At 35.8% G+C, this 16827-nt stretch overlaps 1 protein-coding gene across 1 annotated transcript in view; it reads right to left on the reverse strand.

The window, feature by feature from the left end:
• The window catches only part of NUP62CL (nucleoporin 62 C-terminal like), a 70999-nt gene that overhangs the window by 27117 nt on the left and 27055 nt on the right, over nt 1-16827 (reverse strand). Inside the window, exons 2-3 of the mRNA XM_045298579.1 lie at nt 14782-14882; nt 6732-6888 (exon numbers count right to left, since the gene is read on the reverse strand). Coding sequence (XP_045154514.1) covers nt 6732-6888; nt 14782-14836 — 212 coding nt within the window. The 5' untranslated portion in view covers nt 14837-14882. The remainder of the gene's footprint in view (nt 1-6731; nt 6889-14781; nt 14883-16827) is intronic.

The raw sequence follows: 16827 nt of genomic DNA on the forward strand, positions 1-16827 counted from the left end.
TCTCCCTAGCAAAGCAACTATAACTGATGAGAAATGAAACAAAGACAAATAAAATAAAACCAAAGACAATTGAAGGCTCTGAAAACTACTCTAAGCTAATACTGCAAATGATTAAACATTTATGCAAGAAAATTAATGAAATCTCAATTGGTGTTAGGTGCCATCAAGTTGGTTTTGACCCATAACAACCCTCTGTACAACAAAAGGAAAAACTGCCTGGCCTTCCACTATCCTTATAATCGGTCTTATTCTTGACCTCATTGTTGAAGCCAGTGTGCCAATCCAGATCATTGAGTGGCTTTTCTTTTTAGCTGCCCCAACATTTCACAAAGTATGCTATCCTTTTCCAGGGACTGGTTTCTCCTGATAACATGTAAGAGAAAGCCTGGCCATCCTTGCCTCTAAGGAACCCTCTAGCCATACTTCTTCCAAGACAGATCTGTTTGTCCTTTTAGAAGCCCATGGGACTTTCAATATTCTTCTCCAGCACCACAATTCAAACGTGTAGATTCTTCTTTGTCCTACCTTATTTAATGTCCAACTTTCACATGCATATGAGGCAATGGAGAATACCATGGCTTGGGTCAGGCGCACCTTAGTCCTTAAAGTAACTAACATCCTTGCTTTTCAGGACTACAAAGAGGCATTGTGCAGCAGATTTACCTAATGCAACACATCTTTTGATCTCTTCACTGCTGCTTCCATGAGCACTGAGTAAATCTCAGTAAGAACAACAATAATCTGCGTCATTTGAGCCACAATCTGGTCTATTGACTGCCCACACTACCCTCAACTTGCCATTCTAGGAACTCTTTTCTAGATGGGTGTGGCCAGGCAGGCAGGATTACCTCTCCCTAAAGTTCGAAGTCATGTTCAAATCTCCTCCAAGAGGGGGAAGTTATTCCCTATCGCATAGGCAATAAAGTCAAGAAGTGGAAGACCCATTCGTCCAACCAGTTCCCAGCCTTAACAGGGAAAGCTTACCCATGGATTAGTAGGCTAAGAATACTGAGGCCCAGATCCACTTTGTCCCATTGCAGTCATAGGTTAGAATGCTTGCGGGAATAGACAATCTGAGAAGACCAGAGACAACCATGTCCACCCAGCTCATAAATCAGGGGTGACATCTGGAGATTAGTAGGCAACTGTCTTGACTTCAGTGCTTACGCATAGGCTGAGATTTTGCCCAGGAAAAAGGGGAGACCATAAAAGTAGAATGCTCCTAGTCATCCCTAAAGTAAATGACTTTAGTTGTAACACAGTGCAAGAAAGTCAAAACTTAGGGATGCTTATGACAATGGAGATTTCAATGGTAATCAATTAAGAGTAATATAGTAGTTCCATGAGAATAACAAATTAAATCATAGTAAAGATCGCTTGCTAGAGAGAATCATGGAAAAAGAGAGCATAGAAGGGTCCCATACCTGGAGTCAGGACAAACCTCAAACACTGACCTCAAAAACTATGTCTGCAAACGTGTCCAGATTTAATTGGATCTGAATATGGAGTAAGTCACACCTCAGGGAATTGACAAAAACCAAAAGGAATTAACAGAGATTAAGTGTCTGACATACAGCAAAAGCAATACTCAGAGGGCAATTTACAGCAAGAAGTGCACACATCAAAAAAAGAATGGATTAAAATAAACACCTTAACACATCACCTACAACAATCAGAGCAAGACCAGCAAAACAATCCCTCAGAACCTAGAAGGAAAAAATAAAGCTTAGAGGCAAAATGAATGCATCAGGAAAAAAATAGGAAAAAACAATTATGACAAGAAGTTGGTTCTTTGATCAACCACTGGCAAACCTAACAAAGGAAAGGGATAAAAAGCAAATATTAGGAATAAGAAATGAAATAAGTGCTATCACAACAGAACCAACTGAAATAAAAGATAATTACCTAAATTATGAAAAATTATATTGTACTAAATATGGAAAACCTAGAAGAAATGGACACATTTCTAGAAACACATTACCTACTTAAATTAACACAGACTGGTCTAGAAAACCTTAACATACTTATAACACAAGAAGAAAACTGCCAACATCAAAATATACAGGACCAGAAAGTTTTAGTGGGGAATTTAGAAAAGCGTTGGTACCAATCTACATAAACTATTTCAGAATATAGAAACGGGTAATACACTACCAAATTCATTTTATGATGGAAGGCTAACCCTGATACCTATCCTTGGCAAAAAAACCACCAGAGTTGGAAACAATAGATGTACATATATGTCTTATGAATATAGGTGGCACATTTTCAACAAAATTCTAGCCAACTGAATTCAACAAAACATTAAAAAAATAATATATCATAATCAAGTGGGATTCATACCAGGTATGCAATAATGGCTCTATATTAGAAAAACAACCAATGTAATCCACCACATAAAGAAAACAAAGGAAAATAACTATATCTACTGATGTAAAATTTAACATCCATTCTTGATAAAACACTTTATAAACCAGGAATACAAGGGAAATTCCTTAACATAATAAAGGCCATATATGCAAAAACAACAGCTATAATCTCATTTAATGGAGCAAAATACAAACATTCCCTCTCTGAAAGGGAACTAGGTATGATTGCCCTTTATCACCACTCTGATATAGCCCTGGAAGTCTAAGAACTATAAAAACATCAAAAAGATATTACAGACATCCAAATTGACAAACGGAAACAAAATTCTCTTTATTAGCAAATGACACAGTCCTATATGTAGGAAACCTCAAATACTCAATAAAAAATTGTTGGAACTAATTCAAAAAATTGATAACGTAGAAACAAACAGAAATCAATTGGACTCTTGTATATCAACGAAGACTGAAAAGGAAATTAAAAGAACAAAACCATTTACAATAACTACCCAATAGATAAAATACTTATGAATAAACTAGAGAAGCCAAAGACTTATAAAAAGAAAACTATCAAACACTTCTACAACAAATAAAAAACAAAAAGACTTATGTAAATGGAAGAATGTCCCATGCTCATGAATAGGAAGACGTAATATAGTGAAAATGTCAATATTACCAAAAGCAATCTATAAACTCAATGCAATTCTGATCCATGTCCCATCAGTTATTTAAATAAATGGGAAAACCAATCACCAACTTTTTGTGGAAAGGAGAGAACCCAGGATAAATAGAACACTATCAAAATTCAAAACGAGTAAAAAGCCAATCACCTCCTAAATTTAAAGCCTTTATACAGCCACAGAAATCAAAACAATTGGATATTGGTACAATGATAGATATTTAAGTAAATGGATTAGAACAGAGAACTCAAAAATATAACCAAGCACACACAGACACTTGATTTTTTTAAATAAAGGGCTAAAACACAGTAAGTAGAAGAGATAACTTTTCCAATTAGTGCTGCTAGAAAATTTGGATCTCTACCTGCAAAAGAGTAAAACAGAATCCATACAACACACCATTTACAAAAGACCTACCTATAAACCCTAGAACCATATAGATCATCAATGAAGAAGGAGGGACAAACTTAAGGGCCCTAATACAAGGCGTAAATACACTATAAAATATAATGAAAATCAACACTATAGAAGACAAAATAGAAGATTGAGTCCTTCTACAAATATGACATTTGCGACAACAAAAGACTTCATTAAAAGAGTAAAAGAAAAAACCACACCATATACTGAGAAAAATATTTGGAAATTATACATCAGAAAAAGGGATACTTTCAAAAATCTGTAGAAAACTACAGCACCTTAATAAGAAAAACACAGACAATTTACTAAAGATGACATCCAGGTGGCGAACAATCATATGAAGAAATGTTCGTGTTCCTGAGGCATAGGAAAAATATAAATTAAAACAACTATGAGATACAACCTCACACTTCTTAGCAAAATTAAAAATAAACAGAAAATAATAAATGTTGGAGAAGATGTGGAGATTAGAAAATTTATACATTGCTGGTGGGATTGTACAGGTGAACACTGTACAGCCGGGATGGAAAACAATAAGGCACTTCCTTAAACAAATGTGAATCAAAATACCTTATGATCCTCCGATCTCTGTACGTTGTATCTATCCTAAATAAAATTTTAAAAAGCACAGAGATATGCACCCATGTTTATTGCCCACCACGTGCCTATCAGTTTGTGGCACTGTGGTGGTTTGTGTGTGGCTGTGATTCTGGAAACGATGTCACTGGTGTTTCAAATACCTGCAATGTCACCCAAAGTGAACCGGTTTCTGCGGAGCTTCCAGACGAAGGACAGACGACAAAGAAGGACTCAGCTCCCATTTCAGAGGAAGAAGCCACTGAAAACATGATGCATCTCATGACATGGACAAAGGTGGAGGGCAGAATGCTTAGCAAAGTTAGTCAATCTCATAAAGGTAGGTATTTCATGACACTATTATTATAAAGGAAGAAAAATGGTTTTCACACCAAAGGAAAAGACTTTGATGACTATAAGGAGGCATGGGGCAGGAGGGAGGGGAAATAGGAAGGATGAGGAAGGGTAGTAGGGAGGGTAAATGGGAAAAGAAAAGAAAAAGAAGTCACAAAAATAGGGAATTTACTGGGATACTATCACTGTTCTTATGTGATGGGCTGTTTAACTACATATAGTATGTTTTTCTTTGTATGTGTTATATTCCACAAATAAAAGGGGAGGGGATAATAATAATAAAAATAAATTTAAATATTTAACAGTTTCATTGGCATATAATTCACATTATCATGTAATTCAGTAGCTCAATCATATTGAGAAGAGTAGTACAATCATGACCGTGATCAATTTTAGAACATTTTCTTCTTTCTTGTACTCATTGCTATGAGCTCCCCATTTGCCCCCAACCTCCCCTGCCTTATCCCCATGAAACAATTAATCCAGTTACTGTCTCTATAGATTTACCTATCCTTGATTTCATACACAGAAAAATATTTTTAAAAAGAACAAACAATTAAAAGATTAACAACATCAACAAAGTAAAATGGAGAAACCCCTCAATTAAAGGTAGAAAATAATAATAACTAGAACAAATTTAAAACGAGTCAAATGGGAGATGAAATGATAAGGTATTAAAGTTTAACCTCGTTGCATTTACAATAATCTACTTTCTAATGCATGCTGCATGTTAGCAAGGCTATTCACATCCCTAGTCTGTGGTCGGAGAAGATTCACAAGAGGCTTAATCCACGGGTATTTTCCCCTCCCTTTCTGTTTTTGAAAACGGAAACAATTTTAAAATGAGTCCAAAAGGAGATCAAGGGATAAGATAGGACATTTTAACCTAACTACTAAATAATTTAGGGAGCCCTGATGGCATTGTGCTTACATGTTCACCTGTGATCTGCCAACATTAGCAGTTCAAAACCACCAACCACTCTCATGGGTAAAACATGACTTTCTACTCCCGTAAAGAGGTAGTCTTGGAAACTCACAGGGGCAATTCTCCTCTGTCCTAGAGGGTCACTATGAGTTGGCATTGACTCGATGGCAACGTGTTTTTGTTTTGATATTTACTAACTAACTTAACAAAAAAAGAGAGATCATAGCCTTAAAAATCCTCCAGATTCCTTATCCATCAGATGTAAAACCAGTCTGAGTGGTTATAAAAGGAGGAAAAGTAAAGTAGGAATTGACTTAAATTATCTTGTGGTGCAAGAGCTAGCTTCAAACTAAGAAACAAACAAAAAAAGGTAAAAATGCAATCATCATACAATCCAGCAACTGAACTACATGACGTTTATGTAAGAGAAATGAGGCTTAAGTGCACAGAAAAACCTGTCTACAAATATTCATAGCAATTTTATTCATAACAGCAAAAAACTAAAAACAATACAGATGTCCACCAACAGGTGAATGGTTAAACAAGCTGCAGTATATACATAATACTACAAATCACTACCCATAAAAAACAGCAAATTATTAATGCATAAGACAACCTGGATAGATCACAAGGAAAAAAGCCAATTCCAAAAGGTCACATATTGTATGATTCTATTCATACAACGTTGTCGAAAAATGTCAACATTATAGAAATGGACAATAGATTCACTATTGCCTGGGACCCGGGAAAGGGGACGAGGGGGGAGAGGAGAAGAAAAGTGTGGCTGTAAAAGGTAACAGGAGGAATTCTTCTAGTTACGGAAACTGTTAGTACCAATGTCAATATCTTGGCTGTGATATTTTATGACAGTGCATTCTAAACGGGGAAAATGTGGAAAAGGAATTCAGGTGATGTTTTTTATATTATTTCTCCTAACCACATGTAAATATACAATTATTTCAAATGAAATGCTTAATTTAAAAACAAATATTAAGGATGCGCATATGTACTATGAAAGAATATGGGCCCTGGGGCTCTTCTATCTAAATTTTAATCTTGGCTCAGGTGCTACAAAACGTGTGACCATGGGCAGGTTATAAAATTTCTATGTACTCCTGCTTTCTAATTTATAAAATGGAAACAAAAATAGTGCTTATTTCCTAAAGAGTTATTACATGCATTAAATAATATATTTGTAAGTATAATTTTGTTGAGCATATGTGTTAGTTATTATTAATAATAGTAATAATTGTATTACAGTGGCACTGAACAGAAAATCTTTTTCAAATTGCTCTTTGGTTTCTAAAGTAATTTAACTTTGAAATACTATTCTAAAGCTATATAATCAAACTATACCATATATAAATATAAGGAAAATGAAATTCATGTGAATTGTCAAATAAATAGACTTACTTAACAGTCGAAGTAAGAGGTATAGAATTAGCCCTGACTGGAACAGAAGTATTAATCCAGGTTGATGCCAGTGGTTTCAGAAGAAATGTAAAGCCACTGGTGGTTGTGGTAGTGGTGTTGGTGGTGATAGTGGTCGCTGTAGTGGTTGATGTTGTAGCTGAAAAATAAAATGCGTAACGTTAGGAAGAAATGAGAAATTGCTTTCATGTAGTCCTTGTTCATTCAGATTAAAAACTCTAAAGGCATTGTAAAAATGTTAACTTGAATCCAAAGTTGTAAATTTGAACCCAAAGTTATTGTAAGGTGAAGTGGTAAGTCAACTAACCTTCCTGCTTGAAAATTGAAACATCCCAGATAAAAATCCCAGATCTGAAAAGGATCTTGTTAGAAGGTCCTGGATAAGGTGGGAGAAAAATGTGGAACAAAACTGAAAATCATAAAATAGACCCTGCTTACTGGTCATATAGAGGACTGGTGGAAACCCCAAGACTAAGGCACTTACCCCTTCCGGTCTCGAACTGAAATCACCTCCAAGTTGGATAAGCAACCACTTAAGAGCAAAGGGGTCTACCCAAAGACAACATTCGGACGGAGAGGAAAGAGGAGGAATGGCGACAGGAAGCACGGGAGGAAGTGGGATAAATTCATCGAGGGGATTGCAATGGTAGACTTGCACCATGAATTGTAGAAGGGAAAACTATGATCTGCGTTGCAAACCTGCAACTAATTCACAATAAAAGTTAAGATAAGTCCACAGAAAAATAAAAAATCATCTAACCAGTTCTACAACCATTGAAGGGATTGAATCATTCCTCAAAAATCTTCCCATAAAGAAGTTCTCGGGCCCAATGATTCATGAGGTAAACTGTAAACTTTCAAGAAAAGATTGTTATCTTACAAAAACGTTTTATAACTATATCTTTGGCTACTTACATGAATACATCTGTGCAATTAATTCCTATAAACAAACTTCGGGATCAAAGAGTCACCATACTTTAATTTTAATATATCTTGCCAAATTGTCCTCCCAAAAAGATTTTGCAAATGCACATACTTATCATTAGACAAAAGTGTTTGATTCTTTACATTCTAGCCAATACTAGGCACACATCTTTGTCAATATAATTGACAAAAGCATCTCAAAGTTTTATCTACAACCCAGACTCTTCTCCTTTCTATCTGTTCCACTCCTACGATAATGCCTTAACCTTCTATAAATAAAATCCTAAGTATATCTAATGGTCTAGATCAATATTTCCCAAGGTGGGTAATACCACTCCCCGCAGGAAGTGCTGGGAGAATCTGGGAGAGGGAGTGCTCCAAGAACATATACCCATACTTTATACTAGATTATAGGCTATAGTACACAAGTCATTCATTGACAGGGGTGCGGGGAAATTTTTTCTACTGAAAAGAGGGATGTGGATCAAATAAATTTTGGAAGTGATGGCATAGATCAAATTCTTCCTTTCCCAAGTTTATAACCTACTTCTCTTAGTCATAACATCTCTTACTAATTTCTATGGAACTTTATTTCCTACTACAAACTGAATACTTAAGGAACACTGCACAGAAAATTGTGGTTCATCTTATAATTAACAAATTTTGCTTCTGAAACAAAAAAATTATAAAAATGTATTGCAATATGTATTAAACATGCATAAAATTGCTTCCCTAATTAGAAACATTTTCAGGTTAATGGCTTGCTGTACCATAGTGCCTGGCACATGTATGGTCTGTTCTAATGGAAATTGGTCTACCTCACTGCTGCTGAGGGGTCAGGGTCAGATACTCTTTCTTTATTTCTTGTCCTTTAATCCTTGTTCACAGCTGACTGGTGGTTTATCTAAATTAGGGACGCCATTTTGAGAAGCCCATGAGGCTCTGGCATAAAAATTATACTCAAACATGAATAAAATTAGTAAGAATCTCATTTTCAAAAATTTTGAAATATGGCAAGAGTCTGACTGGAAGTTTAAACATGGAGGTATTTTCAGAAACATGGAAAGAATAAAACTATAGGCATAAATATGGAATTATTTTCAGAAATGTGGAACAATCAGACAGTAAAGAGGAAGTTGAAAGGACTTACAGAAGAAAGACAAAAAGTAAAATTAAGATGTCATGAACAAATTAAAGATATGAGTAAGCTACAATGGTAAGACAGCAAAAGAGGCATGATGTTGGCAGGGGGGAAAGGCATGAAGGGACTGAAGATATGGAAGCTACAGCAAAGTGTGGTAAAGAAACGAGATGGTGCCTGCTTATCAGAAAGAATAGTGTCTGGAGTCTTTAAGGCTTGTTTTAAAACAAGCAGCCATTTAAGCGAGAAATCAACTAAGTACACATGGAGGAAGCACACCAGTTGTGTGATCCAAGGATATAAATGAATACATCCAAATCCAAAGGAGGAAATGGAATCAGAGTTTAAATTTAGAGAAGTAGTGTATGGATAATACTGGAAGCCCCAAATCCAACTGCAGCATCCCCACATGGATTAAACCTCAGTTGAATCCCCTCTGACCGTAGTCCAGGCATACGAAGGTCCATAGATATGTAAAAATGTAACACCTTATCATTTGATTTTGCTTTTGACTCATTTTAAAGTTGTTTCAATTTTTTATATTTTCTGCTTTCTTTCCTATTGAGGATTTTATTTTGCTTCATTTTGTCATTGTTTAATTTGTTTCCTGTTTGTGTTTTTGTATGATTTTCTGTATATGAAATCAAGGATAGGTATCCCTATAGAGGCTGTAACTGGTGTTATTAAATATCCAGGGAGCATGGCAGGGGAGGTTGGAGTGAAATGAGGAGCTAACAGCAATGAGTATCAAAAAAAAATATTCTGAAATTGTTTGTGGTGATGACTGTCTGACTCTTCTTCTGATTGATTGATTAGATAGTATGATATCTAAAATATATGCCAATAAAGCTATTCTTTAAAAAATCTAATGAAAAATGACAGGAAAAAAAATAAGAGGTCAATGAATGTACAAATGTGCCTTACACAATTGATGTATGTATGGATTGTGATAAGAGTTGTATGAGCCCCTAAGAAAACGATTAATAAAAAAAGAACAAAAAAAGAAAAGAGTCAGGAGTGGAGCACATTCTTTTGACCACAAGATTCCTGACTCCTTAACCTCCTTGAACCAGGAGAAATAAAGTTGTGACACTGGAGAAGTAGTGGCAGGAGATGCCGCAGCACCAGGATGGTATACTTCCTGGCCCACTGAGCTAAGAAGTTTAGTGCCTCTGGACCCAAGGCTCACTTGTGGAGTGGGTTGCCTCCAGGCACTTAATTGAGGGAGCTAGGTTTGCTGATCCTAGAGCAAACAGCTAGAGCGGAGTACCTTAGGGCTGAGGTTATAGTAGATGGAGTAGATTGCCCCTCAGGCATTTATTAGCAATGCTTAAAAAAAAAACCCAAGGCTTTGCACTATTGTCTTAGAAGGGCAGAGGCTAAGCGGCTGCGTGGATGACTGGCTGAGAACCAGAGAGAGATGTGCTTGGCTGAGAAGAGGTCATCTTGACTTAAGAACTATATACTGAGCATTTATAAATTGTAACCTGTTAATGTCTCTAATAAACATTTCCTTAAGTATTGTCTGTGAGTTTTGTGTGGCCCACAATGGATTATAAAACCTAACAGAGTAGTAGAGTGTTGGATAGCTGATATCAGAATTGATGCAGATGTTTGTTGGATGCATGCAATCTGACCTCCACCTCCTAGGAACTGGCTTTGGACTCATGTTTCATTCTCCCTCTCCTGTGGAAGTCAGAGGAGGTCGGAGGCCACCCCCACCATTCTAACATTAAGTATAGTAATTTGTAAAGTTCTCAAGACACATTTTCACGACTGTCATAGGTTGGCCAGTAAGCCTAGTTTACAGTAGAAACTTCCTAAGTGTTGGATGTGTAAAAGAATTCATAAATAACTGGTGAACATCTCCGCTTCAGGATTTTAAGTTGAAAAGGGTTTGACTCTTAGTTACTGTTAGTTTTGAATAGTGATTCCTTTCGGTCCTAAGTGAACTTTTAAAAGTAAAAATAAACAATACTTCCCTATGATAGAGCCTGACTTCCTCAAGATGGGGTCAGGTTTCAGTAGCAACCGAACCTTAATCACACAGCTCACAATAGTTGTGGGTAAAGAGTAACAAAATTTTCTTCAACCAGTAACCTAAGAGGCTCTGATTTGGTAGAAACACATTTAGAATAGAATATAAACAGCTTTACAAAAGGGTCAGCTATAAACAGAAAATGTAGGTTGAACCTTAAACAAAAATTCTTTGTCAGGCAACAAATCTTTTTCAATATACAGGTAGTTCTTGAATTACATAAATTGGCTTTGACTTAAGTCAAATACTTCATTTAAGAAAAACTTTTTTTAGTTTTTATCATCGTTGCCGTTTATTATCAGTTTCTTTATAGATCAGATCTTTATTTGTCTTTGGGGGTTGGAAACATATATAAATGTACAGATATATATTAATACATACATAAACTATAAGTTATAAAAGTTTGCTCTGATGATAAAGAATAATTAATAGATGTTGGCATTTTGTCAGTTGCTGTAATAACTCCATTGGGGGAAGGTTCTGGATCAGTTGGCTTATCCCTGTTTCTAGTCAGAAAATTAAGAGTGTGAGTGAACTATGGAATGGTATGATATCTGTAATCGCTCCCAAAATGGTTTTGAAAAAAAATAACAATTCTTTTCATTTTTAAAAAAGAGTTGGCTGAATGGTATTCTTTTCCCCTTCATAGTGAGTTCTCGCTGCTTCTTAATTCTACCCATCAACTTTAGCAAAGTGATCAACATTTGGGTCCAAGTCTTCATTCAAAGGAAGCCCCTGATTTCGTTTGGGAAACAATCTATATCACAGTGTGTAGCACAGTAAATAATAACATTGAATATCTGCAAGTGACTATCTGAGAATCATTAGCATCAGCAAATCCCACATTGCAGCATTGTACGATGTAGTACATATTACTACCAATCAGATATATAAAAACAAAAGTGGATGACTCCGAGTGCAGTTTATCATAACTCAAATATACTGTAAGTCGGGGACTATCTGTATATATTAAGTCAAATTTGAAACTCTGATAAATAAGAAAAAATTCTAAAGCTTAAAAATAGACAAGAATTTGATAGTTCTGATTGGGATTTCTCTAAAGGAAGTAATATCATTATCAATATTGACATTGTCAACATTATTAACAATATCAACAATATTAACCACTCGTACTTTTGACAACCATCTATATTCATGTACTTTTGAGACACTCTGAAGAGGTGGACGAAACCTTCTTAGACTGTCCTCTATTTTCTCCTTTTTATGTAGTATATTTCACATACAACTCAATGATTTCAAAATTCTTACTAGAAGCAGAAGTTGCTCTACCTGCTCCAGGAAATTTTAATCCAAACCCTAAAGTTATAACAACATGTGTTCCGATTAAATTTATTAGGGCACCAACTGCAGAGAACAATATAGTGTAACCTATTAACTTTTTAATAAAAACACATAAGAAATTTATATGAAATCATTTTTATCTGAATGGTCCTTTAGAAACTTTTGGTTAAACTTAAACAACAACAACAACTAGGGTTAATCTATTTGTATGACATGTCCAGAAAAGGCAAATGTATGGAGGCAGAAAATAAATGACTGTTTTTTTATATTGACCGATCTTACAGAGATGATGGAAATGTTCTAAAACTGGATATGACAAGGATAACACAGTTCAATACATTTATCCAGAATTATAGAATAGTAGACTTGAAGTAAGTGAATTTTTTGATATGTAAATTATTCTTCACTAGAGATAAGCCTATCAAACCACACTTACTGTTGTTGCGGACTCATCATGACCCTGTAGGACAGAGTTGAACTACCCCTGTGGGTTCCAAAAATTCTAACTCTTTACAGTAATAAAAAGCCTCATCTTTCACCCGAGGAGCAGTAATTAGTTTCAAACTTTTCAGATCAAAGCTAAGCTTTAAAAATACCATAGTCAAAACAATTTTTCATTTTGTAGACAAGGTCATCAGTGACAGTAATGGGGACAATAATGCCCGTCAAAGGTTAAAAAGCAAGTCGTTGCACATGGAATTCAAGAATCTTACTCTGAACCTCACACACTGTCATATTCATAAAATCTATCAAAGTTGAGAAGGATATTGCTTACATATATCAAAAGTTTCCAGAATCACAAGTATATCTAAAAATTGAAGTTTATTTGGTAAAAAAAGCAATTAATGTGGGAACCAGAAACTTTAAATAATGTTTACCTAGGGAGTTACAGTCTTGCAAACACACAGGGGCAATTCTACCCTGTCCTATCGAGTCTCATGTGTCAGAATTGTCTCAGTGGCAGTGAATTTGGTTTGGAGAGGCTAACTAAACAAGAGGATCAGAGCAGCATGCTATTACTATTCTTTACAGTACAGTTAACATCTGTACATTTTATTTTCTGGTAAGTTTTACACCCAGGAATGGTAACGACCTTGCTATAGTAGGATTTTTAGAAGTCCAAGGAGCCCTAGCGGTGGAGTGGGTTATGTGTTAAGCTTTAACTTCTTCTTTCAAGATCGGTGGTTCAAACCCACCAGTTGACCCATAGGAGTCTTTTTGAGCTCATAAACATTTAGAGTTCAAGAAACCCTATATATGCTTTAGGAGAAAGGGTCCCTGGTGGCAGAGTGGATAATGAGTTGGGCTGCCAACCAGAAGAATAGCAGTTCAAAACCACTCGATTGCAGCTTTTGTGTTTGTGTGATGAGTCAAAATTGACTCAATGCCAGTGCTTAAAAAAATATAATTCAATGCTTCCTCCACGCCACCACCACCCCTGCCCACTATCATGATCTCAATTCTACCTGACAAGTCTGGCTAGAGCAGAGGATGTACACTGGCACAGATAGGAACTGGAAACAGGGAATCCAGGGCAGATGATCCCTTCAGGACCAGTGGTGTGAGTGGCGATACTGGGAGCGTAGAGGGAGGGTGGGCTGGAAAGGGGGAACCAATTACAAGGATCTACATATAACCTCCTCCCTGGGGGACAGACAACAGAAAAGTAGGTGAAGGAAGACGTCAGACGGTGTAAGATATGACAAAACAATAATTTATAAATTATCAAGGGAAGAGCAAATGTTTTGAGAATGATGAGGGAAATGAATGTACAAATGCGCTTTACACAATTGATGTACGTATGGATTGGATAAGAGTTGTATGAACCCCTAATAAAATGATTTTTAAAAAATTTTAGTACTAGTTAGGATAAAATACAAGAAAGTTTAATGATAAACATTATGGTAAAGTTTTAAAAAAAATGCCCTGACAGCATCCAGTTTATATAGATCTGTTAGAAAGACTTGTCTAAGGCATATACAGAATTTCATATCTTCAACATTTGCTGTTACTTTTCCAAAAGAAGATGTGTAACAAGGAAGTTGGGATTATGAGACAATGTCATTTTTCTCAGCTCAAATAAATCATTCAGATGATCTCCCTCAAGGAGAGAATTCAAGAGACATCAAACAATGTTAATTAGAACACCCAAAATCCAGTTAGCCTTTTCCCATGTTCCATCTCTGATATGTAAACAAATTAGAAATCACAGACCTGGCACATATTCACATAAAAATGTTCCCTTTGTTTCCCATTTGATGTTATGTTCACAAATAAATCTTTTCCCTTCAGAAGTTTCTTTTCAAAACAATGATAAAGGACAATATGCTTCACATTAACATTTTAAGATCTAATTATAAACATGACACAGTATAAAAATCATTCCTAAAGCTATGACAATGAATCTCTTACTGGTATTATTGGTATCAGCAGTTATAACGCACTGCCACTGAGTTTGACTCACGTTCATAGTCAGCCCATAAGGACTGAGATGGAATACTCTATCAGGCTCGGGGGAGTAAAAATGAGAATTTGAGAGAGAGGAGAGATCTATTGCTTATATTGGCAAATTAAGTTATGTGGCCTTATGGGAAATCATAATATTTTCTTTGGAATAAGCAACTTACATGAGAGTCCAGAGGCGGTAGAGGTAGAAACATTGGAAATGGAGGTAAACAGCATGGTGCTTTAATTAGTAGTGGTACAGCAGAAGATGCTGAATTCAAACCTAAAGATAAAAGTAACAAGCAGAAAAGAAGTCACTAAAAATAACTCAGGGAAGTGAAACAATATACAACAGTGTTTTTTATTAAGCAGAAACAAAAACAAAGCAAGGGAAATCAGGTATGCTGAAATCGACTATATATCACTTAATAAAAGCCTGATTTTAAAAAATTAGCTCATTGGTTCAGTTTAGTATAGCCTGCCTTCTATTTATAATCACAACAAAGAAATTTCACTTGCCTTTAAAAAGTAAACAGAAGAGGGGAATCCACTTCCAGAATGATGTCATAAGAAACCCACAATTTCTGTTTCCCCAATGAAATAATCATAATTGGTAAATATTATATGAATATATAACAAAGCAAAACAACCATGGTAAATCACGGGTAATTGTCCTAAGGGCATAAAGAAGAACTGTTTATTTGAAAAAGAATCTACTAAAACCCAGTGATGAGTCCATATCATTTAAGCCAGGTCCCATACCTTACCTTTCCTCCCAGTCTCCTTGCTCAGCTTGACAGAAAATACCCTCAAGGCTGGAGTGACCAAGAGAACTGGACATTCTCCTTACAGTTAGTGTACTAGAAGCTTCAGTTTTAAAGTATTTTGTTTGTGGTTTACAGTGGGAGTCCTAACTCCATTTTTGTTTTCTGTAGATATACTTCTCTTTATATTCATTTTTGGTAACAATTTTATTCAGGCATAACACATATAAACACATACAATTTACCTTTCTAATGTTTACAATTCAGTGGACTATAGTTATTCAGTTATGTAACCATCACCACTACCTAATTTTTTATCACCTAAAAAATAAATCCTGTACTCATTAGCATTAATTTCCCATCCTCCAACCTAGTCATAAGTAATTCCCAATCTACTTTCATCCTAGTTGTAGCATGTATCATCAGCCTTATTTTTTAACCATGTTATCAGCATATGATTCACAAATCATACAATTTAATAGTTTAATCATGTTAAGAAGAGTTGTATAATCACCAGAACAATCCATTTTGGCACATTTTCTTCTTTCCTGTACTCATCATTATTAGCTTCTCATTTCCCCACAAACTGCCCTGATAAAACCCCAAAAGTCCATTAATTCATTTACTATCTCTATAGATTTACCTATCCTGGATGTCATATACAGAAAAACATTAAAAACAAACAAACAAAAACCCTAACAACAGTAACAAGGTAAAGCACAAAAAAAAAAACCGAGAAAATAATAAAAACTAAATAAATCTTAAATGGGTCAAAAGGGAGATGAAATGGTAAGGTGCTAAATTTTAGCTAAGGGGCCTCTGCAATAATCCACTTTCCAATGCATTCTGCGTGACAGCAAAGCTGTTCACACCTCTGGTCTATGTTCAGAGGGGATTCACCAGAAGTTTTCTTCACGTGTAATTCCCTTCGCTTATTTTTTTAACTGAAGCAACTTTAAAATGAGTCAAAAGGGAGCTCAAATGATAAGATATTACATTTTATCCTAACTGCATCTTCCATAATCAACTTTACAATGTTCTGTCTGACCTAAGTCCATTTGAGTTCTTTCTGACCACCAACCAGCAATATGACGGCTTTGCTTTCAACCAGAGTGTTTGCAAGTAGATTTCAATTACCTGTCCAGCCCAGGTGGGAGAAAGATGTACCTTCCTCCTTCCTTAAAGAGTTACACCTTCCCACCATGATTGCTGAAGACAAATGTGTGCATAAGCAAATGTGGTGAATAAAGCTGATGGTGCCTGGCTATCAAAAGATACAGCGTCTGGGGTCCTAAAGGCTTGCAGGTAAACAAGCAGCCATCTGGCTCAGAAGCAAAAAATCCCACATGGAAGAAGCACACCAGCCTGTGTGACCACGAGGTGTTGAAGGGATCAGGTATCAGTCATCAAAGAACAAAAAATCATATCATTGTAAATGAGGGAGAGTGCAGAGTGGAGACCCAA

This window comes from Echinops telfairi, unplaced genomic scaffold (assembly GCF_000313985.2).
Source record: "Echinops telfairi isolate 266 unplaced genomic scaffold, ASM31398v2 ScPeMD7_7427;HRSCAF=8465, whole genome shotgun sequence".
In the NCBI taxonomy this organism is placed as follows: domain Eukaryota; kingdom Metazoa; phylum Chordata; class Mammalia; order Afrosoricida; family Tenrecidae; genus Echinops; species Echinops telfairi.